The sequence below is a fragment of the Lepisma saccharinum genome, chromosome 17, assembly GCF_977018435.1.
Source record: "Lepisma saccharinum chromosome 17, izLepSacc3.1, whole genome shotgun sequence".
NCBI lineage: Eukaryota > Metazoa > Arthropoda > Insecta > Zygentoma > Lepismatidae > Lepisma > Lepisma saccharinum.
The window spans coordinates 15,203,336-15,228,331 of record NC_139245.1 but is presented as its reverse complement, the minus strand read 5'-3'; the positions used below and the strand labels follow the sequence as shown (position 1 = coordinate 15,228,331).

At 35.3% G+C, this 24,996-nt stretch overlaps 2 protein-coding genes across 2 annotated transcripts in view; one reads left to right on the top strand and one right to left on the bottom strand.

Moving 5' to 3' along the window:
- Positions 1–15: 15 nt before the first annotated feature.
- Positions 16–5,074, top strand: LOC146001196 (mitochondrial import inner membrane translocase subunit Tim10-like). The gene is made up of 2 exons (XM_083138491.1): positions 16–217; positions 4,440–5,074. Exon 2 carries the CDS (start codon positions 4,613–4,615, stop codon positions 4,901–4,903), a length of 291 nt encoding a protein of 96 aa, XP_082994617.1. The 5' UTR covers positions 16–217; positions 4,440–4,612; the 3' UTR covers positions 4,904–5,074.
- Positions 5,075–6,276: 1,202 nt separating this feature from the next.
- Positions 6,277–24,996, bottom strand: part of LOC146001786 (uncharacterized) — a 38,688-nt gene continuing 19,968 nt past the window's right edge. The window contains exons 4-8 of the mRNA XM_083139507.1: positions 18,538–18,606; positions 17,724–17,813; positions 8,467–8,535; positions 7,572–7,661; positions 6,277–6,381 (exon numbers count right to left, since the gene is read on the bottom strand). Of these exons, the coding sequence (XP_082995633.1) occupies positions 6,277–6,381; positions 7,572–7,661; positions 8,467–8,535; positions 17,724–17,813; positions 18,538–18,606 (423 nt within the window). The remainder of the gene's footprint in view (positions 6,382–7,571; positions 7,662–8,466; positions 8,536–17,723; positions 17,814–18,537; positions 18,607–24,996) is intronic.

The following is a 24,996-nucleotide window of genomic DNA, read 5'->3' as shown; positions in this document are numbered from 1 at the left end:
GCTGAAGTTTTGTGTGATAAGGGAGACCGAAGTAAGAAATTGGCGACGGCGTGTGCAGTACAATAATTGTATACATATAGTGTAAAAACGTGGGCATGAATGAATCTGCATTTTTGTGAATAGATTGGGAAGGCCAAACTATTTTTTTAAAAGTGATCATGAAATAGACGTGGAATGAAATGCCGCTAAGTACTCACGTAAAAGTAGGAATTGGATGGTAAGTAGGCATCATAGTAATATTGTAACAGTAATGGGGGTAACTGGTGCTAATTAGAATTACATAAAACTTTGAGATTTAGTGTAAAAGTGTCAAAATCATCACAATAAAAGAAGCTTGGCTTTTACTTTAGATGATACAATAAATGTAATAGTTTTGCTGTTACGCCTGAGGTCTACTTATGTTACAAATATTCAACGTTTCTGTAAAATCAAGCATAATTATTACTTATCATGTTGTCTTTTCGAGGAAGACATAATCTCATATTCTCTTAAAGTGTTCCAACTATTCTGCAGAAAGACATAAATGTTATAGGTATAATCTGATTAAAATTCTAATTCACTTGCCTCCTTAAGTTAAGATAACGCTGTAGCTAGGTAAGATGCTGGGCCATTGCTGGGGCTCAAAGCAGTAGCGAACACCGTTTTCAGATAGGAAAAGCGGACGCTAGAGTACATCCATCCACCCTCTAATGTTCTACGTGTTCATTCAAAAGTTTTATGTAATGTTAACCACGTTCACGGGAATAGACACCTCAGTGATGAGTGCATTTTGTGATCACTCACACCCAAACAGGCTAGAATGCACTACTTCTGAGTATTTAGAGTGCTCGCCACGGAGTCACAGCATGATAATTTAATCCGTTGCATGCTCTTATTGTAATTCTATAGTTGGGGCTATTGACCGATTGTACCCCCTTAAGATTTACATCAATTTTTTTTAGGCTGCGATTATTTTCACCATGGTGAAAATAGCATATGGGCAATTTTCACTAGGTAGTGAGAATAACATGTGGGGCTAGTTTCGATCAGGTTCTGAGAACGGTATATGTGGCTATTTTCACCTTCAAAAGTAATATTAAAATTCTGATCTCCGGGAAACATATCTCAAATTCGTTTATTTTGTTATTTTTCACATTCGTACTTACCTATGGGGGTTATTCCTGAGTAAACAAAAAATGATTGATCAGACAATTCGATTATTGATGGCGGGGAAAGAACTTCCGGTTTGGTGAATTTTCAAATGTAAACAAGTGGAATACAGATCGGCACCGAGCTTATTTTCTTATAAAAGATTGGAAACAAAATGGACCACTTGAAATTTTAAGTGATATAGAGAAACAAAGGTACCTAGAAAAGATTGGCAATTTCCCGGATCCTTTGGATGCAGATATAAGGGACAATACTAATATTTTCCAAGGCAATGTTGATCTACAAACAGTTTCGTTTTTTGAAAAGATTTCTCCAGGTTGAAATGAAGCTTACATTAATTATAAACATTGAAATACTTCGATTACAACAGTAAAGGAAATAATAATAATTACTACGGTTAAAACGGAACATCTGATTCACGTAGTGGAAGGTAATGGAGGCAAGAGCTTTTGTGCATCGATGAGATATTAATGTCGAAAAATACATGATTTACCAGCCGAATAAATTGAACGAAGGGAGAAAACACTTCCACGACCTTTCAAAAGTATACAGAAACTCAGTTCCATAAGTACTTTCTCCTGTGTTCATGTGGCATATTAGCAGCACCGGTCCTTATCAGAACACCTTGCGGTATTTTTCCAAATCCATAACATGTAAGAAAAAAGTACTTTGTCTCCTGCACGAAAGTAAATGTACACCGATGTAAGCTTCATACAGATAGAACTAAATAATAGGTACACACATCCATGTAGCAGGATAGGGCAGGTATTAGATACAATACATTTATTCATCCTTAGACATGCACAGCTTAAAATCTGGTGAAGATAGTCACTCCGTTTTTTTTAATCGACAGATTTCAATGTTTTATGTAATATAAGGGTTGTTTCAGTGTTAGGAAAACACAAATAAGAAAAAGTAAAGTGCTCCCCTGTGCTTTGCACCACACCATGCAGGCATATAGGGCGTGGGGGTGGTGTGATCAGTACCTGGCTGCCTTTACCCCTTCAGTGTTTCTTCCAGGTTCCCATTTTATGCGATGCTGGGTGGTTGCCAGAGCCGCTTAAACAGGGGGGGGGGGGGAAACGGTTCTCTCCCTCCAGGGATTGAACCTGGGTCTCTCGCAAAACACAAGTAATGAAGATATTTGATTCCAAGTATCACTCGCATAAGTAAAACAAAACTCCTATTCTGGACTACATTCACTTGTTTTTTTCCGTAAAAATTCCCAAACACCAGCAAAAGTAGCACTGCTGACGTAACGATGTCAAATTACTATCACCACTAAACCTAACCTACAACTATTTGCAACATGAACAAAACTATACACTTTTTGAAAGTACTTACCGGAGATGGGACGAAGGAAAACTCCGCAAGACCACGGAAATATAATTTAAAAAATGCATGTCAGAGACAGTTTCATAGTTCGAGAAAATGTTCTGGTCAGAGTGGAGCCGCGGTAGCTCAGTTGGTAGAATGCCTGGCTACTATGCAGAAGACCAGAGTTCAAATCCCTGGCCAGGCGATCTGGACAAGGAATTTTTCCAGTCATTGCCCTGTTTCTGCACAGCTCTGAGGCCCACCCAGCCTCTATAAATGGGTACCCAGGGGTAAAAGCAGCCAGGCATGATGGTAATCAACTATGGCCGAGATCAAGAATATGTGGAGCTCTACCTCCACATCACACCATATTCCTTCATGACATGTGTAGGGTGGAGCACTCCAACTTACATTTGTAACACCTATATGGTGTACACTTATGGCCACGGTGGCTTAGTCGGTAACGCGTCTGACTACCATGCTAAATGTCCCAGGTTCGATCCCCGGCCGGTTCAAATCCGGGAACTTTGCTAACGTTAGAAACGGCCCAGGCACCCACCCAGCGTTGAATGACACGGGTACCTGGGGGAAACCCTGGGGTGTAAAGGCAGTCAGGGGCATGATGCTGATCACATCACCCCCACTCACGACCGGATCAAGAAAGTGTGGGGCGTTACCCCCACACCCCCTATACACCTTCATGGCATGGTGCTAAGCTCAGGGGAGCACTTTTTACCTTTTTTTATATGGTGTACACTTTTAGAAGAAACATCAGCAGCCAATATGCAGCCAGTGCTATTGCGCTGTTGCCAAACCTACTGCTAGCGGATGGGAAAGAGAGAATTCGCTGTGTCCAATGTTCAACTATTTTTAATAATGCGTACACAATATGTATGAGTACAGTGAAGGAGGGTTTACAGACAACTTGTTTAATTAATTGCTATGTCGTGTTGGTAACAGTATGGTATAGTGAAAACACATTTCACTCGTTTATTTCCTAATTATTTACATTTGTACTTACCTGTTATGCATAGCGGAACATTCTTGAACATGGGATTTTGCTTTTTTCACTGAAAAAAGCGTAATTTTTCACATTACAAGTATTTATTGTTCGTTGCTAATTCGCTTTCATTACACACAATATGGCGGGCAAATCTTGACTCACGTTGTTTATCGTCAGCTGATATGCAGTGTTTCCAAACTTATTAACCGAAAAATGCCACACAAACCTTCACAGAAGGTTTTTTAAGCGAAAATTGATCCACAAACCATTCAAGGAAGGTTAGGTTAGGCAAACATAGAAAATTAAATTGGAAAAAAAAAAACGCTCACACGTCATCTTGTAAAACTACCGCGTGGTTGCTACACTAACAGGGGGTTACATAATCGAACACACGGATTCACGTATTCGACGGTAATGGTGGCAAGAGTTATCGTGCATTGGAGATACATTAATGTCGAAAAATACATGATTTACTGGCTGAATAAGTTGAACGAAGGGAGAAAACACTTCCACGAGCTTCCTAAAGTATACAGAAACTCAGTTCCGTAAGTACTTTCTCCTGTAAATTTGAAGAAATGTGTTTTCAGTATACCATACTGTTACCATCATGTCTTTCTTTATAGACTCTCTTCTTCTGATTTGATTATTTTCAGTAAACAGAAACTTGGAGTTATGAATGCATTACCATTTACATCCAGTTAGAGTTGCTACACCTATGTTACTCCAGTAGCCCAATATTTTTTCTCTTAAACTCCAGACTCCTGCTAGTAATATTTTTTACCTTTCATGGTTCTCTATTTTCTTTGATATAATGTCAAATGCTTCATGTGACATATCTTGTCAATACATTGTGTTATTAATACTGACCTCAATTGCAGTTATGGAAATATTTGTTTCTGATCAATTTTGAAATGTTAGCTTCACATCATGTGGATAATATGCTTATTACTTTTTCATTTCTTTCTTCTAGGGCAATTATTACTGTACTAGGGATATCAGGTTTCGTGGCATCAAAAAAGCATGTTGACCAGCGACGTTATGAGCATATGAAAATCAGGCAGCGTATTATAGAATCCAACTACGGTGAATACACGCCAAGTTCAAGAAAGTTTACTGGATAGTTAGTTTGTTACCTTATTCAACATGGCAGCTTTACCTCAGTTAGATCCCAGCAAGATGCAGCTGGTACAGGACTTAGAAATTGAGATGATGTCCGATATGTACAACCGGATGACATCTGCTTGTCATAAGAAGTGCATTCCTCCAAAGTACACAGATGCAGAGTTGGGTAAAGGAGAATCTGTCTGTATAGATCGGTGTATAGCAAAGTATCTGGATATCCATGAACGCATCGGAAAGAAGCTCACACAACTTTCAATGCAGGATGAGGAGTTTATGAAAAAGATTCAGGCAGAACAAGCTAAACCAAGCTAAAACAGTGCAATGTTCTCCTGACGATGTAGGAACTGTAAGTCGAAAGTATGATACCTAGTGTTCTGTAGTAAAAGGTTAACTTGTATTGTTCTTGCTCTTTATTTCTTTTGTTAATATTCACTGTTCAATGACTTAGATACATTTTCAGAGAACAATAAAGTGTGGTAGTTATATGAGTATGTTTTATGATCCTAACAAGTCATGCAGTGGTGTGCCCAAGGGGGGTTGGTGAGGGTTATAACCCCCCTCTCCCTTTGGCTCAGTATTCCTTTAAAAAGAATGTCAAAGGTAGGAAAAGATGGTGAAATGAGGGATGACTACCAGAAAAGGTATATGTAACCCCTCCCTTTTGAAAATCCTGGGCACGCCACTGAAGTCATGGGGAAAATATAGAAGCACATTTGCAAGGATTTTTACCCCCTTCAACATTAAAAGTTATTTTTTTACACAGGGTTATTCAAAAAGAACTTGACACCATTGCAGGACTTCCTGCTTACGTTACAGGACTTACTCACATAACTAAAATGATTATAAGACGTAAGCGAGTTACTAAAGATATATCCGCGAAACTTACTTGTAAACGTTCTATTAATTTCGGTGGCCTCTGCCACCATCCACTTGGGAACTTGATGCTTCACTGTTAGGTTGACTTCTGGTTCCTGTTTCCTCGACTACCACTAGGGGTGCTGGTGTAGCAATTTCGTCTCCAGCACGCGATAGGTTTGAGCTGTTGTAATAACGGGAGACAAACATGATGAGCCTGACCGTTGTCAATATTCAGCTCGTGCGGAAAGTGCTTAATGGCATGAGTCTCTTTGATTTTGGTGTCGATGAGGGTGTGTGATGTATGCCTAACTGAAACTTTTTGGAACCTGTGTTTGTTGTACTTGAGGTGCCTTGCTAGTCCGGTAGTTGGTTGGGATTTTTTTGCATCCGCTAATTAATATAACATTTACAAGTAAGTTTCGCGGATATATCTGTAGTAACTCGCTTACGTCTTATATTATCAACCGTATTGTATATTCCCCTCAACATGAATAAAATCATTAGATAAGTCAAAAAGTATGGCCTTAATTTGACTACTGTGTGTAGTTTTACCAGTGGAGGACACATGATTTTTAAGGTTTCATTGAATATATATTTTCATTTAAATAATTATAAACTACTATTACAATTAAGATTTAGTTGTCAACTTCATTTTGAATGACCCTATACATAATAATGGTTTTATAAAGTGCATTTTTTTAAGGTTTATATCAAGAAATACCTAATCCTTTTTCAGACCTTTATTTCACAACCATAAATAAAAAGTTTTTTAAAAAAAGTTTTAAAACTCAGTATTTCCTTGTGTACACGAGAATGCCAAGGAAATATTAATTGACGTAATCCAAGCTTGTGTTTCTTTGGTATTCTTCTGTACATAGTTTTTCCTTAAGTTGAATGAGAACAACCAAATATGTTGCCATTGTTCCTGTCATCTGCAAATAAACAAGAGGATGTGATACAATTACACCTAATACATAAGACCATATTGTAGTACGTTTTGAGATTTGTTATGCCTCCTGTATAGTATACTGGCTAATGCTGTCAACTTGTAATCAAGGGTTTCTATATTTAATGCTCAGTGTACTGCTTTCTATCCTTAATCTACGCTTCACTCAGGGAAAATAAGGAGAGATAGAGAGATTCGTTGCAAGGCTGGATATAAAGTGGACTTAAGGTGATGTTATATTCTTCTGAAGAATTAGTGTGAATGCCATGTTTATTTGTAAACACAAATTGAATAAAAATCAGTCATCTTATTAAAAAATACATCATTTTTGGATGCCTTTCTTCCAAGGAAGAAAACTGCGTTGTTTTTCAAATTGAAATTATTAGGACAGTTTGGAACCTATGTAACCACTAGCAATGTAAATACAACAGTGTTGAGATAATGATAAATTATTAGCATAACAGTAAGGAAGGTGCCTCTACATAACTTCTATTGTTATTATTATTTCTTATTTGAAAATATAACTATTTACAAAATATATAATGTCCTACCATCTATTATTAACATGATCAGCGAGATACTGAAAAATTCCACAACACACTTATTTCATGCAATACTTTCAAAAAAACAGTCAGGTGAACACACATTGCCAAAAATATCAGGAAATAAATTATGTGTTGTTTAATTTTTTAGTTTTTAATCAATTATCGTAATTATTATGTGTCATTTGTGGTTAACTCACACCTGTTAAGAATAGGTAAACACATGGGGTGTAAAGCATGGCCCTTTGCGAAGACACCCTGGATTGCATGTTGCAGACTAACAAGGCTGTGGTATAATCCACAATGGGGCTCATGTTGTGTTGTCGATATGTGTGTGTGGTGTACTCTTATCGATTTCAGGCCTACCCGATGGTGCAGTGGTAGCATCGTCGCCTTGTAATCAAGGGGTCCCAGGTTTGATACCCGGTGGAGGCACATAGTGGTTCGGATCCCACTTTAAACTGTAGGTCCAGTCTTTATTAGCCTTTCTGTGCATAATGTGAACTTAAAGCAACAATTAAATCAATCAATCTCATCACCGTTCATCCTCATCTTTGCGATTAGCCAAAAGTGGCAGGAAAGCAAAGTAAGATTTAAACTAATTCAATCAATCTGTCAAAAGGCAAACACATACCGAATATAGCAATGTGAAGTCAATAGAAAACAATCCACAGGCAGAGAAGACTACTTTCCTACAAGAAAGTTGTTTGTAAAACATGGAGATCTGAAAAAAAAAAACACAACTAGCAGTTAATCAATTTTTTATGGGTTACCTAGCCTATTTACACTATACCAAATTTTATTACTTAACATGTAGTTTCTGAAATAATTTCTTTATGTATTAATTACACTGTGAAGGTAATTTTTATAATTTAAAAATGAGTTATGTCAGTAATAAACAAGAATAATCAATATGCAAGTATGGATTTTCAGTACGCAAATTCTCCATCATTGTGTTCATTCACAATGTTCATTCACTCTGAAAAAAAATACCAGTAAACAGAGGACAGCCTTTGCTCAAGCATAAACATAATTGCATTTTGTAAAGCAGCAGGGAATGAAGAACAAAAATAATGATGGATTATTTGTGTATTATAATATTCAGTATAAAAAATCTATCTTTTTTATACTAACAAATAGCTTTCCAATTGAATTTAAATTTGAATTTACTGCTAATTTTACTGTTGGATTAATAAATATTACAAACAGATAAAGGAAGGGCATATTACAGAGGCAGGATGTTCTAGTCAGTTTGGAATGAAGAATTTACACATTCAGTTATTGGCCCAATCAGTAGAAAGGTATCTAAATTGATTCTAAACAGCCAAACTGATCAGAGAAGATTGGAACATATGTTGGCAGTCTGTTCTTGTTAGAGTTTTTGGAGTTAGTGCTAGACTATGGTGAAGCAGGTATCTCCGTTGTTTCCGGTCTGAGCCGAACATTTATTAATGTCTTGCTGCCCCTTCTTATTTACTAACAGTGAATCCTTATTTACAAAATTGCATAAATAAGTTAAATTCCCTTACCTCCTCTTTTGTGGGCAGGTTTTCTGACCGTCTGTTTAGTTTCTGTAGCAGTGGAGCAGTTCTTGCAGCCTGTTAGTACAAATTAAATTATTATTGCATCTTATAATCCAGTAAAATGACACAGTGAAACCTCATCTAGGAACTTCAACCTTGACTTGGATATAAATTAGTAACTGATAAACAGTTTGCCATCATATAAAACCAATTCCGGGTAAGGCATGAATATTTCATTGTTCATTTCCTCACAAGCAGTTCATTTTTCATCTTCATCATTGCAGTTAATCTAGAGAGAAAAAAACAGTGTCAAATGGCCAAATACAAATGCAGATAACATTGATTGACTGTAGAAGTTCGTGTTTTAGTGAAGTGAAATTTCTAGTTTTGAGAAAACTTATCTTTTTCAGTTAATCAGTTGTGAATTTTAAAGTCAGTAGGCTATTTGTTAAGAAAAGCTATTTCAAATGTAAATGTTACATAAATTGGAATATCACCTATTTTCTGATGAGGATTTTTTCCACATCTGTGATTGGAACTCACAAAATATTCAAATATGTCTATGTGATAAATATTACTCAGTGTGTGTGTTCAACTGAAACCCATTTCTTGAGTTACAGATCAGCTAGTGCTAATTGTGAATCTGTCAAAACAAGGTCAAGTGGCAACAAATCCATTTTTTTTTTAGTAGGAGGTTATAAACTTGCAGAAAAATTAAGAGGATATATACAGTTAAAATTCACCATGCTGGAGGACAATGTTTATTTGCATGTGGTTATATGATTCCAGAAGAACATATTGGGGCAGAGTGTGATGAAACATCCTCCTTAGAGCTTAGACCTAACACTGGAACATCCTCCTTACAGCCTAGATCTATCACCTTGTGACCCGTGCTTTTGGAGCACTTGCATTTTCAGTTGAATACACTTTGTATTTTCTAGGTCAGAATTATATTAAATTTACCTCTGTAGAAGCTTTATTGCACCATGCACTCAGAAGTACTACTCTTGTTGAAAACAGGATAAAATTGGATATGCCACACCAAACTGTGAATGAATCATTCATGCTTTCAACGATAGAATTTGTTGCAAAAAATAGGTTCAAAGTAATGGAGAAAAAGAGTGACAATATATCGAATAAAAGAGGCAGCCCAAATGCAGTGTTCAGTACATCGACAGTGTCTGTAAGAGATGCATGTATATCGTGAAGAACCACAAGTTTCTCGCTAAGATAGCTGTTGTCTGATTTCTGCCATGCCTGGTCTGTTACTGAGTTGCTACGTTTGAATCCAGAGTTGAATGACATTTTTCCAAATTTTGGTAAATTTTCTATTGCAGCATTGATTTCCTCATTAATGTGGAGATACCTTTGATACAGAACATAAACAATATCTGTATATTGGATTTCAGTTACAAAGGATATGAATAGTGATATTGAATAAATTGTGATGTACAATGCAAATAGCGGATCTTGACTTTCAGTGATGAAGGAATGTACACAGTAAATCATGAAAATAATAATAAAGCTAACCTTGAACCATGCTTGCCTAGCAAAATGCTTGCAAGACTCATGATTCAACGTTTGTATCTTGTTTAGTTGTCGCAGTTCTGTTATGATAGTAAGTATCAATTGCCTTTTTAAAAGGCAGTGACTAATGCAGATCATTGAAGCTACACAACCGATAATGTGATAGAGGATGAAAACGTGCACATTCCAGTTTGAGTGAAACATAGGGTATAGCATCCCCCTAGCAATTGAGGAAAGATAAACAGCCATGAATACAGTGGAGACAAGTTGTGCCAACAGAAGTGTCAAGCTGTACACGAAAAGAATTGAGGATGCATGGAGAGCCCTACAGGTGTGTGTTGCTCTGCATATAAAAGGCCAAACTCCAAAAGCGATAGAGAAATAACGTATAGGACTGTGTGTGAAACACACATGGCAGGAACAAGTCATTGGATTTGACCAAGGCAGGAGTTCACAAAAACACCTCTTCCAAAGATATATGACGATTCAGTTCAGTTTCAATGAACTAAATGTGATTAATTAATTCCACTCTAAATAATTGATAATCAGGTTTAAAAGGAAGTTAAATACTTTGGTGGAGTATGTTAAGGGAGGGGGGGGGGGTTAAAAAAATGTGATTATGTTTGTTGATGGTGGTCTTTCTGTCGTGACATTGTTTCCTCAGTGAACAAATGTTTGCTCTGCAAGTGGTGTACAAATTGTGAATGCTTAAGATAGGACTTCTTTAATAAATTGTGTTATAAAATGGTAATAAAAGGTGGGTTCAGAATAATACTTTATTTTTAATGAAAATGCATTCTTTTAATATGACAAGCAATTTAATTTCCATAACAAAGCAGAAAAACACACATTGTCATGATGAGCTATGATTGATGTAAAATAACAACTAAGATAGAAAGTACTTTTCATAATAGAACATCAAACATTACATGAAAACATTTTTGTACCAATTTTCGAATTAAAATTAATTTTATAGATTTGACCAGTCACATTTTATGATAGAAATGTTTGACTTTTGTCAGTACAGTGGATAAAAGATTATATGGATTATGTTTTTAGAAATCGTGATATCTCTACCTCAAGAGATTAAAAAGGTTTTCCTGCAACTGTCGACTATGGCTTCCAGACATTGCTTGGAAAATAACAAATTTTAATCATTTAGATAAAAAAAAAAAACATTGTTTGGAAGGACTCAAGAAATAAATTATATAAACAGATTTACCAAACGTCTTTAAAATTTTGCATGCACTTGTTTAGGATACAAAATGGCATATGGCCGAGATAGTGATATAGTAGTATTCAAATAGTTTGTAAAATTAACTTTCTTTGTCCTTTATTTATACATTTTCAATATTTAAATTGCAGAACTCTCATCCACAAATAGAGTAAACAGCTGACTACATTATTCCGTAATGCATTTTTGTTTTCTTAAACCTAATCAAATAATTATATTATACAAGGTCTTGTCTGTAAATAAAGTAACGAGACTGTTTCAACATAGCTCTGTCTTATATGTTCAAATAACAAAGCAACATTATCTTCTTCAACACAAAGAGAGATATTGCTCCTACTTTTCATAGTGGAGGAAGTCTGGAACTGGAATCGCCTTTAGTTGATTATGCTGCGTCAACGCCGACAATTTTGGTTCTCAGCGGAAAGCGAACCCGGATTCCTTCGCTTAAGAGGTGAGAGTGTAAACCATTTGGCTACGTGGGAGAAAAGCTTTCTCATTTTCCCAAAATGGCATCCTTTGAGGTGGATATTCAATTTGGGGAACAGAGAGTCAGATTGGTGGAGTAGGGGGATGAGGAACTACAGGAATGAGCTTTTTAGCCAAAAATGTATTCACAGAAATCACTGTGAGACCAGGGGCACTATCATAGTGAAACATCCAATTATGTATTGGCAATGCCCGGGTGCATGCAAATTACTATTTTTTTTTTCTTCAAGAATGTTGTGCAAGTAAAACTGATTGACAGTTTGTCCTCGATTCACAGATTTCTTATGGCCAATCTTCCAACTAAATAAAGCAGAGGAGTATGGATTTGATTTCTAATTCCCTTGAATTTGTGTGCCATTACTGACTTGGATGTTTTGTTTTGGGATTGTACTCAAAGATCCATGATTCGTCACCTGCAATCACATTGTTCAATAAGTGCCTGCCATTTTAAATGCATTTCAGATCACAGCACACATCTGGTTGCCCTTCTGTTCGATGATTATTATTATTATTATTATTAGTTTCTTTTGGGAACAATCTTCGAGCACATTTTCCTCATGCCCAATTCCCATGTCAAAATCTGATGAATGGTGGTATAGTTCAAATTCAATTCATCCCCTATTATTGTTACTGTCAGTTGATGTGTGGACTGCACAAGAGTTCACACTTTTTCCACATTGTTGTTAGTTTTTCAAGTTGAAGGTCTTCCAGAGCAGCAGATTCACAGGATATCACCATCCGTAGAACATACAGGTGAAAAATGGGAAAAGGACCTTATTCCAGAAGGGATGATCGGTACAGGAGTGTGGGTACAGGATCCACACACCTAGTAAACTTCATTTGCCCTCCATGGGGAACCAGCTCGATCCAAAGGGAAGCAGGAAAACTTCACATGGAAATGAAATTTACAAGAACCATGGCTTCAGATTTTCGAAACACTTATCTTTTCATAGAGCAACCAGGAAACAACAAATACATTAAAAATATTCCATGAGGAAATTGTATAAATCCTTGCAAGTGACTCTTACTTAGGGTGACCATACGTCCCATTTTGACCAGGACAGTCCTACTTCATAGGCGTGTCTCGGTTTTTCCCGTCGATATTATTAAAAAGCTACTATTTGTCCCGTTTTATAAAAGTCTAGGAGTTATCTTGATAACCAAGTTTAAATTTGAGAGACATTTAATGCTAAAAAAAAATACATATTGTATTGTTTTGTGCGTGTTCTGTTATTTGTAGAGCAGTGAATAAGCATGGCCAAGAAGCGAATGTGCAGTTTCAATACGGAATTGCAACAAGAATTTAAATTTGCTGCATCTTGACACAAACGCAAGAGACAAATCTTCTGTTGCGTGTGATAATGTGGGGTTAGGTTTTCAGGAAGATTTATAAACGGTTGGTGAAAAATAAAACTGCTCTCAAGAAGATCGGTTCTTCTGATAAATACTTGTGGCACTTGTCAATTTCAGAGTAGGACTAACAGAAGAGACCAGATTATAATAATTAATACCTTTTGGCAAAGGGAAATTATATTTCACTTATTGTTTATGATGTATGATTTATGTGATCCATCCTTTAATAAGCAATAATAATAATACATTAATTATAAAAATAATTGCAAATTTGGCGTAACCGATTTTTCAGGAGGGGGTAAACTGATCTCCTTGGGATCTCCCGTTTTTTGGTCAAAATATTATGGTCACCCTACTCTTACTGTGCCTTTTCTCAATGTACACTATAAAAAGGGGAGGGAAGTGTTATTTACTCGTAGCCATCCACCTTTCCTGTCTCATAAATGACAGCAGCCTTTTGTCAAAGAACAAAATTTTTATTCCTAAGATTTTACTTGTTACAAAATATGTTACTACAACCTCGCTGTGATTCAAAAATTAACACTACCTTACAATCTAATGTGTTAAAATATAAGCAAATCCTGACTTGTGTTGTTTCAGAACCACGTCTTGGAAACAATGCAGCTTTTTAGTGGTAAATGAAGGAAACAAATGTCCTGTTACAGTTGTTATACATGTTAAGCATATCTAGGCCACTTAAATATACACAAAACTGCATGGTGTCAGGTGTCTTATATTTGAATTCTGCATGTTTTGTAACTACATTTCTTTGTGTAGTTGACTAATTCATCATTCACCCTTGGTTTTGTGATTAAGTGAAAAGAAGTAAATAATTGACATAAAATACATGAAACACAACTAAAATCTTGATTGAAACTATTGACATCATCAGTTTTCATGGTGAAGCACACCCATGTATTTACTAGAAGAGAAAATATTTTTCATTGTCCAAGTTTTCTGTTATGGTCACACCACCTAATAATTTTGAAGGTTTTTGTTAATGGAACATCCTAATATCTTGAGATAAGTGCAAATAGGCAGTATTGTTGATACACGCATAAATATTTTAATAAATAAATGAACAAATTTTGAAGGCAGTGGGCGTTTGAAATTAATACTTCATAATACATATTAGGAAATTTTAAAAAAAATTGTGTTACAGAGCAAGGAACCAAGGTTTGAAGCTCTCTTCTATTGAAAGCACTGTCATGAAATTCAAGAAATTCACGTATGCCCAATGGCTAAAGTAACAGTAGGCTAATTGTCAATCGCCATCATCATACAGTCAATTTTCCATAATGTGATACTCGTGAATTGAAATAAAAATGCCAATATGCTGAGGACAACATCTGCTTCGCATGAAGAGAATTCTATTCCTTGAAGCAGTACAATAAAAAAAGAATGAAAGTAGCGATGGACAATTTGCTTACCATTATCTTACCCATTGGCTGTACAAACCCTACTCAAATCATAATTTCCCATGAAATCATTGATATCAGTTGTAAGAAACATCAGCAAATTCTAAATTTTACCATTACAGTAGACATATTTATTTCTACACCAAACACTTATCTTCCAAAAAATAGCTGAAATTTAACTCTATGTTCTGAATGGAACATGACTGTACCTATTGAAGTCCGTAAGCACGCATGTGCTGACTTTCCACACTTGTTTTTAGCTTTCCTCCATTCTTGCCTGAGAAATAGGCAAACTGTCAGAATTTATTTTTATATTATTGTGTGTTGTCTCGCATTCTCTTCCCAGACACTATGACTATAGAAACGTTTGCTGACATCTGTGTTATAGTATTTTAGAACAACACATACAAAGTCTAAAAAAAAAATGATTATAATATATCCACATGTATGAAAAGCTGTCAGGGATTTCTTTCATAAATGCATTTACTTCTTCACATTCCATGGCCTGATGTTCACATTAAAACATGCAATTTACATATCTTCTAAAATCAACATGTATCCAATGTAAACTTCCAAATATTTACAATTACATTGATAGAGCAGGGCCTCCCCGACGGCACAGTGGTAGCATCGTTGCCTTGTAATCTAGGGGTCCTGGGTTTGATATAGTTCTGGTCTTCAAAGCAACCTCACTTTACTTCAAAGAAAGTTCCGAAAGATCAGTTTTCCCTCTTGCAACCATATATCAAGTCCACGTGGAGTCCAGTAAATCCTCCCCTGAAACCTTTCCCACTATGTCCGTCCAAGAACTGACCGTATCCTGTTACTCCACGTGTAGAGTATAAGAGTTTTGACAATTTTGTTTCTTTCGAGATTACTGAATGTGAGGTTGCGGTTGTGTTATCTTTGCTAGGTTGTATTATTGTGTTGTGCTATTTTTTTTTTTCCATTTTATAAAGACCATGGGAGTAAATGTCGCAGTGAATGAATGGATGTCTAAACACTGCAGGTAAAAGTGACAACAGTGCTTTGCTGGAAAACAGGTGTCGAAACCAGATCCGTGTCCAGTCAGCTTCCTCTGGGGTTGTGTCAAAGATACCGAACTGGTGATGCTTAGAAGACTAGCACTATACCTGGTGGAGGTACATAGTGGTTCGGATCCCTCTTTGAACTGTAGGTCCAGTCCCGATTAGCCTTATTGTGCACAAAGTGGACTTAAAAATACCAACTCAATCACAATTACATTGCAAATTACATCCAAGCATATTTTATACTAAACATGGATAAGTCAACGAAGTGCTCTCTTGTGATCATAGGTAATAAGGCAATGTTGAAGAAGAGTTGTATACTGCTTCAGTGGTACCGATATTGGGCATCGAAGGCTGTGTTTCTTTGAATTGTATAAGAATTACCAAGTATGTTGCCATTGTGCCAACCATCTAAGTGAAGAAGAAAAGAAATTCTATTAATTTCAAATTTGCAACACATATGTTTGGTTAGGTTATGCAGGTTAGAATAATTTATTTTCAAATTATTGTTATCATAATCAATATTTCAGGAATACAAAAACTGGTATTTCATTATGATAAATGCCTACATTAATATCAAAACAGTAAGAAAGTAATGTTAGGAATAGTAATTTCGACAAAAATCAATCAATTATAGATAAGTCATTATTCTTTAATTAGCCTAACTGTACTTACTTTTCAAATACCTCTCACACACATGAAATGTAAAATTTAGGTATTTACCAGTAACTTTGAATATTTGCACAAAGTGCAACAAAGGAAATGGTAGAGACAAGTTAATAAAATAGGGTTTTATCAATTCTTCCTAATATTCCTTGTTATCACATCTTTCATGTTGAATAGAGAATAAATCATACTTGAATAGGAATAGTTAATATCATCATCTAGTATTCAAGGTGGATTATTATTATTTTAATTAGTTATAAAATGTTATTTTAATTGCCAGTAATGGCCCTGTCTATATTAGTAATATTGTATGTCATATTGTACATAAAATCTTGCTTTCTAACAGATAAAATACACGTCAGTAGTAACAAACTATTTGTACCACATTTGTATAGATAGAAAATGTTATTTTTAGGGCTCATAGCATCAGAATGAGGCATTAAATAGGAAAATTTAAAAAGAAAAGTTATATAGTGTGTCCCTGTTCTAAGATGACACTCTCCCTCCTTCTGTGTGCATGTGTGTGTGTGTGTGACAGAGAGAGAGAAAGATAGAGAGAGATTGTCATTTTGATATGAAATGTGGATCTTTAAACCTTACTACTTAACTAACTAACTAACTCTCTAGCCTTCTTAGACCCGAAGGTTCATGGCTGTAGCAACACAGGCCTTCCATCTGTCCGTATCCTGAGCAAGATCTTCCATCCCTACCGATTTCCTTTAGGTCCATCTCAACGTTGTCCCTCCATTTTCGTCTTGGCCTTCCTACAGGTCTCTTACCATCAGGTTTCTCAACAAGAATCCTGTAAACTCCTATTTCCTCTCCCATTCGTGCCACATGGCCTGCCCACCTAAGTCATCTTGATTTAATTATTCTAATAATATCTGGACATGAATACAAATTATGTACGTAGTTCTAAATTATGTAACCTTCTCCACTCACCTGTCTCCTCATCCCTTTTTAGGTAAAAATATTTTCCTAAGGATCTTATTTTCAAATACTCTCAATTTATGTTTTTCTTTCAATGTACGGGACCAAGTTTCACACTCATATAATACTACAGGCAAAATTACTGTTTTGTATATTTTAACTTTTAGTTTCTTAGATATTAAACAAGAAGACAAAAGTTTATGAATAGAAAAGTAACATGCATTTCCTGAATTAAGCCTACTTTTTATTTCCTCTTTAATATAATTTTCATTTGTTAATATTACTCCTAAGTATTTGAATTTGGAAACTGGTTCAAACGAGTTGTTATCAATAATTAGATTTTGATTATTACCTAACACTTGGTTTCAGCCTGTAAGCATATATTTAGATTTTTCTTTGTTAACTTCCAAACCTATCTCTTTAGCAGTTTTGAAAAAATATTTTAGCATTATTCTTAATTGTATTTATATCATTCCCATATAAGTCTACATCATCTCCATGTGCTAACAACTGAGTCACACCGTTTAATTTTAGTCCTTTGTTAGTTTCTTTTATCTTCCTAACAGCATATTCTAAGGCAAAATTAAAGAGCAATATTGAATTTTAAACCTTACTACTTACCGAATACAGTAGTGTGAAGTCAATAGGAAAGAATCCGCATGCTGAAAATTCTACTTTTCTGCTGGCCAACTGCATTGAAAACATATAGATCTGGAAACATTTAAAGGAAAATATATGTCACAGGTGGTAACTTGAATGAAGTGAACCTAAAGATATTGATTTTCCATGGAAGAAGATAGTTTTTCTATCTATTATAGTATATATTATAAGTGGTATCACAATACATTTTAATGAGCAAATGATTTTGCCACACTTTTAACAGCTTCTTGAGGTAATGTCGAAAGAAGCCACAAGAAGAATGGCCAAATTGATATCTTAATATTCGTGGAGACTTGAATCAAGTATTAAATCAAGCATTAAATCAAGAATTTCATAATGGATATTGTCTATACAGTACTGTTGACAGCCAACATTAATTTTTTATGATGAAACTCTGTAGTTTCTTTTATTGAAAAATGTCCCTCATGCTCTTGTCAAGTTGCGCTCATGTGTAAGCCTTACATTTCTTCAAATTTATGTAATTGTACACACAATTTTTCTATGGTAGGTATTAGTATATTTTGTGCAAATTGCAAAATGATAAATTATGAGAAAAAACAATCAAAATTCATTAAAAAATTGGTAGATGTGAAATGAACTAGCAGCAAATGAACATTATTTTACTGAAATTTCCTCAGTTCATGCTCAAATATTCAAACTCAGGTTTCAACTATGGTGCCCATAAGACTTTTGCAAGCAATAAAATCATTTAAGTAACACGGAAGGATGCACTACAGAGGGATATGAATAACAAAGTATGTTAGAGCATTCTTACTTCTTCCTTTGTTGCTGGACTCAATGACCTTCTGTTAAGCTTCTGCAGCAAAGAAGCTGTTCTTGCAGCCTGTAATTGAATACCTGATTATTAACCCTATCGATAAAGATATTCAATATTAAAATGTAAAAAAAAAGATGACTATAAATATGTAGCTACATTTAAGAACTTATGTGCCTCTTCATTATAGCTTGTTACAAGGCATATTCGTAAAGTAAGTACCGTTTGCAAATATTGCCGCTGTAGCGATGCAGTCGCGACCGTGTGAGTTCTCGCTGTCGTCCTTCATCCATTAGTTAGCCACAGGCACGCGTGGGAGCAGGTCATTCCTTTTCTTCGTAGTTGTCTGAAGGTTTGAAATGTTTAAGAAAATCAATCGGCCCGCCGACTGTGAAGTCCGGTCTGTGATTTGTTTTCTCTATGCAAGAATGGTTGAGTTCTTGCCTAGAGGACAGACCACCAACAAAGATGCCTGCTGTGACACATTAATCCGGCTACATCGTGCAATTCAAAACAAAAGGCGCAGAATGCTTAACGAAGGCATTGTGTTGCTTCACGACAATGCTCGTCTGCATACGTCCCAACAAACTCAAAATGTCATCACGTCATTCAGCTGGTAACAATTTGTTCATCTGCCAACAGCCCTGACTTGGCACCAAGTGACTACCATCTCTTTCTTCATCTGAAGAAGAAGTTTCTTGCTGGTTAGCGTTTCGACGAGGATGACGACATCGAAGCAGCAGTGCATGGATGGCTTTCGTCACAGGCGGGAACATTCTATGATGATGGGATACAAAAACTAGTGCCACGCTACGTCAAATGCTTGAACAATGGTGGAAACTACGTAGAAAAGTAGTTTAAGGTCTGTAGAATGCAATGAAAATAGAAAAAGGTATGGAACTATTTTACTTTATTTTTTACACCCTTTCGGTACTTACTTTCCAAATATGCCTCGTATTACTATTGAAACGTATAATCATTGTATCCAAATCCATCAAGTGAACACAAGTTAAATTTTGAAACACTAGAGTTTCTATACATATAGTACTGTAGAAGGTACGTGTGTGAACAATTGATTAAAAAATTTGTTACATAAAGGAAACCACAAATACATCTTGTACAGTTGCCAGTCACATTTTTTGTTCTTCCTCTTTTCAAAATGCCAAAACAATGTGTGCGCAAAATTATAAGCATTTTTAATATTACTGCATGTCCAGAAAATGTTGAGCAATATTAGTTTCTTAAAGATAAAAAAAAAAAAGTTTGAATAAATTTTTCAACATCCCATGATCCAATTGCTATGTGGTTGCAGTGTACAAATTAAAATCGACAAGTAAATTATGTAATCGAACATTTGTAACTCAATATTTACCTGTTTTGAGGCATAGTTGCAATGCACTGTCAGGAGTAAGAGCCTTGACATATACATGAAGAAATATAGGATAGAAAATAAAAGAAGATCTATTGAGTTTGACATTTCATGGTTACTACTTTCTGCTATAATGCTCAGTACATGATACAGATTCATCAAAAGAGAGAGGAAAATTGATAACAAATCACACAAGATAGGAAAACCTAAAACCAAATTCAGAAGTTCAACTACATCAGTAAGAGAGTTGAATGCATTATGGAGTACTTTGATGGCATTCTCAAAGCAAACATTACTTGTTGCAAGATCTGAAATTTTATCGGTACATTGAAACCCAGAATCGGTATCATTTGCTTGAAGTTCCTGAAAATAATCAGTCATTACAATGATTTCATTGTTGATGTGAGAATACCTCTGATGTAAAATATACACAAAATCAGTATAGTAAGCTTCGCTTACCCAGCCAACACACAAAGGAAACACAAAGGAAATTGGAAATACTGGATTGAAAGTATCTGTGTTATTTATGTACGAAAAGCTGATATTAACAGAGAATAGAAGTGTAGTATAAAATATTAGCATCAATTTGAAATATGAAAGTCTCAGAAATTTTTTGCAAAATTCTGACCCTAATGCAAGCTTGTCGCCAATTTGATCAATCTCTGATAGAATAGCAACAATAGTCTTTCTCTTTACAAGAAAAATGCCAACGTACAACAATGCTGTTATATTTCTCAACAAATAGGTCACCAAATAAATATAGATGCTCCATGTTGTACCTACAATTACTAATGTTGAGAATTCATCATTAGTCTGGAAAAGCAAAATAGTTTCAACCATGCAGCATACAAGTGCCACAGAAGTGAATAAGCTATGTACAAGGAGTATCTTGACTATGCTAATGGGAGGGTTTCCATTATTGTTGTATCTAAAATGGAAAATACCAAATGCTGTGAAAATGTATCTTAGTGGACCATGAAAAATACAAATATGATGATGCATCATGGAGCTTTGCATAGCATAAATATTAACACATTTACAGAAACGATTTCTTGAAAATATGAAGCGCTTCTTACAGCATATTTCAATGTGTCAAATTTTAAAAAGCGATATCATCTTATTTGCACATAAGTAGGGAAGACAAACTCTTGACACAAAGTACAGAAAAGGTCATCACAACCATTTTGTGGAAAATTAATGGTGTGACATTAAATGAAACAACTGACAAGTGAAATGATCATAATTGACATTGAGGCAATCATATTATCATTGTCAACAAGACTACATTTATTGATTACTTATGATTGATTTTCATACCAATTAAGGAAATGGGTAATATTCCCAATGATCTCAAAAGTAGAGTACCGCATTTACTCATGTATAATGCGCACTTTTTTCCAAAATTTTTGCCCCCAAAAACTGTGGTGTGTATTATTCACGGAATAATTCAGACAGCCAACATGAAACCGTACAGGGTCCTTCCTTGATTTTCGGACAATTGCATTGATTTTTCATGTTTATGGAACCCTATCATGTTATATATCGTTGTAAAGCTTGAATCCTGCAGATTCTGAATATGGAAACAGTATTCCATACAAGATAAAGACACTAATGTGACATGCGGTTGAAATAAGTTCATCAAAAAATGAAGGAACGTTCTGATTTTTATGGTACTTTGGATGAAAGAAAACATAAGGAAAAAGATAATAAAAATTCAAATGTATTACTGGCCAAATAATATGACATACGTACATGGAGTATGCAAATCCCTTAATGAAAGAAATATTGTGCTGCTAACTGCTATTTCGAAGGTCCTGAATGTGCCTCGTATAAATGTTACAGTAGTCACGGAAAGAAAAAGTATATATTTTAAAGTTCTTTTAGAAAAAGGAGGAATGAGCAAAACCACGTATAAAAGTTTGAAGACCATTTCACACGCTTTTTCATTTTGTAATGTAATGTTCTGCAACACCAAGAAAAGCAGTGCAACTCTGGCGGAATTTGAGCATGCACCTTCTGTGACATAGGATGCATATCAGCAGTATTTGTTGGGTGAGAAACAATAGAAAATAACTTCCTGAGCACTGTAAATCCATAATGTAATTTTGATCTATTACAGAATAAATAAGGTGGTTAAAGAGTGAAAACTTAGGGATGCTAAACACAATGGAAGGAGAGGGGGGAGGTGGCATGGGTTGGAGACTTATTGTTTACACAAGAGGATATTTTGATATTGATCCACATAGCAACAGAGACTCATTGAATAGGTATGACATCATTCACTCTTGATCGACATAGCAACCACTTTACAACCTACAACTAAGGAAGCCATTTCTTGAAACTGGATTGTACTGCGCATTATATACGACATATAATTTTTTGTCACTTTTATCCATCAAAAACCAGGGTGCGCATTATACACGCACGTGCACTATACACACGTAAATACACAAAAAAATCCCCAAATTCTACCCCAGTTACATGTTTGTATTGTTAATTTTTGTCTTTTTGTACCAATTTGAAACGTACATGTAGCAGTAAATATTTGCAAAATGATCCTGATTAGTAGTGTACAACAAAATTAGAACACCTACGTATGAATAAAATATTTATGTTTTGTTTTCCTTTTTTTTTTCACATAACTGGATTCAGGTCTCACAGTGCGACATTCCTATCTGAAAGGTAGAAGGTAAAGCCATCCCCTGTGTATTACATTAGACCATGAAGACATACTAGTGGTGTGAAGGCAGGGCTAAAACATTCTCCATCTTTGTCATGCCTTGGTAGAGACAGCTTAGCATTAACATGCTTTAAAATATGTAATGCTATTAAAATTGCTTGTATATTAGCACTTACCTGTTGTGAGACAATGCCACTGTATGTAGTCAAAAGTATAAGTCTCAACATGAACAAAATAAAATAGGGCATGGAAAATATCATAAGATGTATTGTAGCAACTGATTTGATTTAGTTTTTGAACAATTGACACCATTGTCTTTTGCTTCAGAATACAAAATCAATGTTATATTTCTCTATAAAAGAGACATGAAATAACTATATGTGTTCCATGCTGTGCCCAATGTTGCAAACATTTCAGTCTCAGTATTGGCATGACAGAATACAGCCATATCACCCAGACAGAAAACAAAAACAATGCCCAAGAAGAAACTTAGATATGTCTATAGATGTAGAATTAGCATTATGTTTGCACACAAAATAATAAATCCCAATGATAACAGAGAAATATCTCACTGGGCTGTGAAGCATACAAACATGAGACAAGTGTAATGTCATATTACTTACAAAGTAAACTTTAAAGGATTACCAAACCTAACCCTTGGTAATAGTATTTGTCACAAATTAGTTTTCATCTTTGGATGAAAATGAAGGAAAGTGAAAATATCAAAGTTTACTTAATAAATGAAGATATTCCATTAAAAATATTCCTATATTCACAATGCTAACAACCTAATTTAGGTAAAAATAAGCATTTCTCCATTCTCCATGGTAACAAGGTCATGCGTTATGTTATGTGATTTATATTCTAGTATATCATCATCTCACGGTGCTGTAAGCGCATGTCCACACTATCTCAAGAAAACAAAAAAATCTTAGTTTGTTTACCATACATTTTCATCCAATGAGAAGTTCCGAAAAATTGGGAGAGCAAATCCCATCGAAAATACAAAATTTCTGGTTGCTAACATTTTTTTACTAATATTACGAACATAATTTTAAATCCAAATTACTAGGAATTACATCAAAGAACAGACCGAAGAAAAGGCACCATTCCTACATTGATGATGATGGTAACAGTGTTCATACATGATGTATGAAGTAGGGATGGCCAAATCCATATTTTTTTTTCTACAGAGTATATGATTGTAAAATGAGGAAGACGTAACTTCGTTAAATTCTACCTGAAAAATGGAAAAATTGTTAAACCTCTCTATCTGAAATTCGGATTGCCTCCAAAATCTGGGTACTAAAATTTCCGAATCAAGATTTTAAATTTTCCAGAATTCTGATATTTTTGGCCATTCCTAGTGTGAAGGTAAGATGTGCTAGGAAAAGGTTCTCTCTGACTTGAACCAAAAGATCCAAAAAATTAAAAGGAGAAATACTATGAAGGAAATACAATGGTTCCAGGGTTGTTTTTTTTCCAGTTTTCTCCAGCACTAACCGTGCATAAATTTCTGCTTTTCCTTACTTATATTTTTTTTTCTATGCATCATTACATCCATGTATTGTATGTAAGTTGTGTTGCGATACTCTTCAATATGTTTTTCCTCTTTAAAACAAGAGCTGTACATGCTTTACAGTGCTGGAAATAGCAGACACTGAGAAGTTTCATCTTGATGTCACAGAAACCCTGCTGTGGTTGTAAACATGGTGGCTGAAAAAAAGGTCTCTATGATCAAACTGGGAGGAACTAGCAGGCGACTGACATTGGATTTGCGCGAATTCGGCGACGAGCTGGGCCGTGTGACACCATTGCACTCAACAGGAAACGTAACGGGATGGTAAAACTGGGCTCTGATTTCCATGCACTAAAACTTAGCAAGACATCCTCTTGTCATATACGAAAGGTGATTGAGAGAAGTCAGAGATGACTCCGAAGTATAACTAAGGTGGTGTATCTATTAAAATAGACATTCAAAGTGAATGAATATATATATTTCAACAATGGAACAGTGTTACATAAAAATAAGTTGGCCTTTCTCTAATTTAACATACTAACAAAAAGGATATTAACATAATTTAACTGTTTTGAGCAACTGTTGCAGCATACAGTGATCATCAGTAGCATTGATGCATATACAAGAAGGTACAGCACGCAAAGTAATATAACAGATTTGGGGAATCGGTAGAAGTCATCACTTAAAATGATTATAATTGAATACACATTTATCAACAAGGAAAAAAGTAACGATGCCATACCACATAGCAGAGGTAAACCAAAAAATTGATTTAAAACGTCAGCTATGTCACCAAGAGTATTGTATAAGCCATGGAGGACCTCCACCTTTTCCACTAATTTAACTTTATACCCTTTCTTCACTACAACATTAATACTTTGATGATTGCGT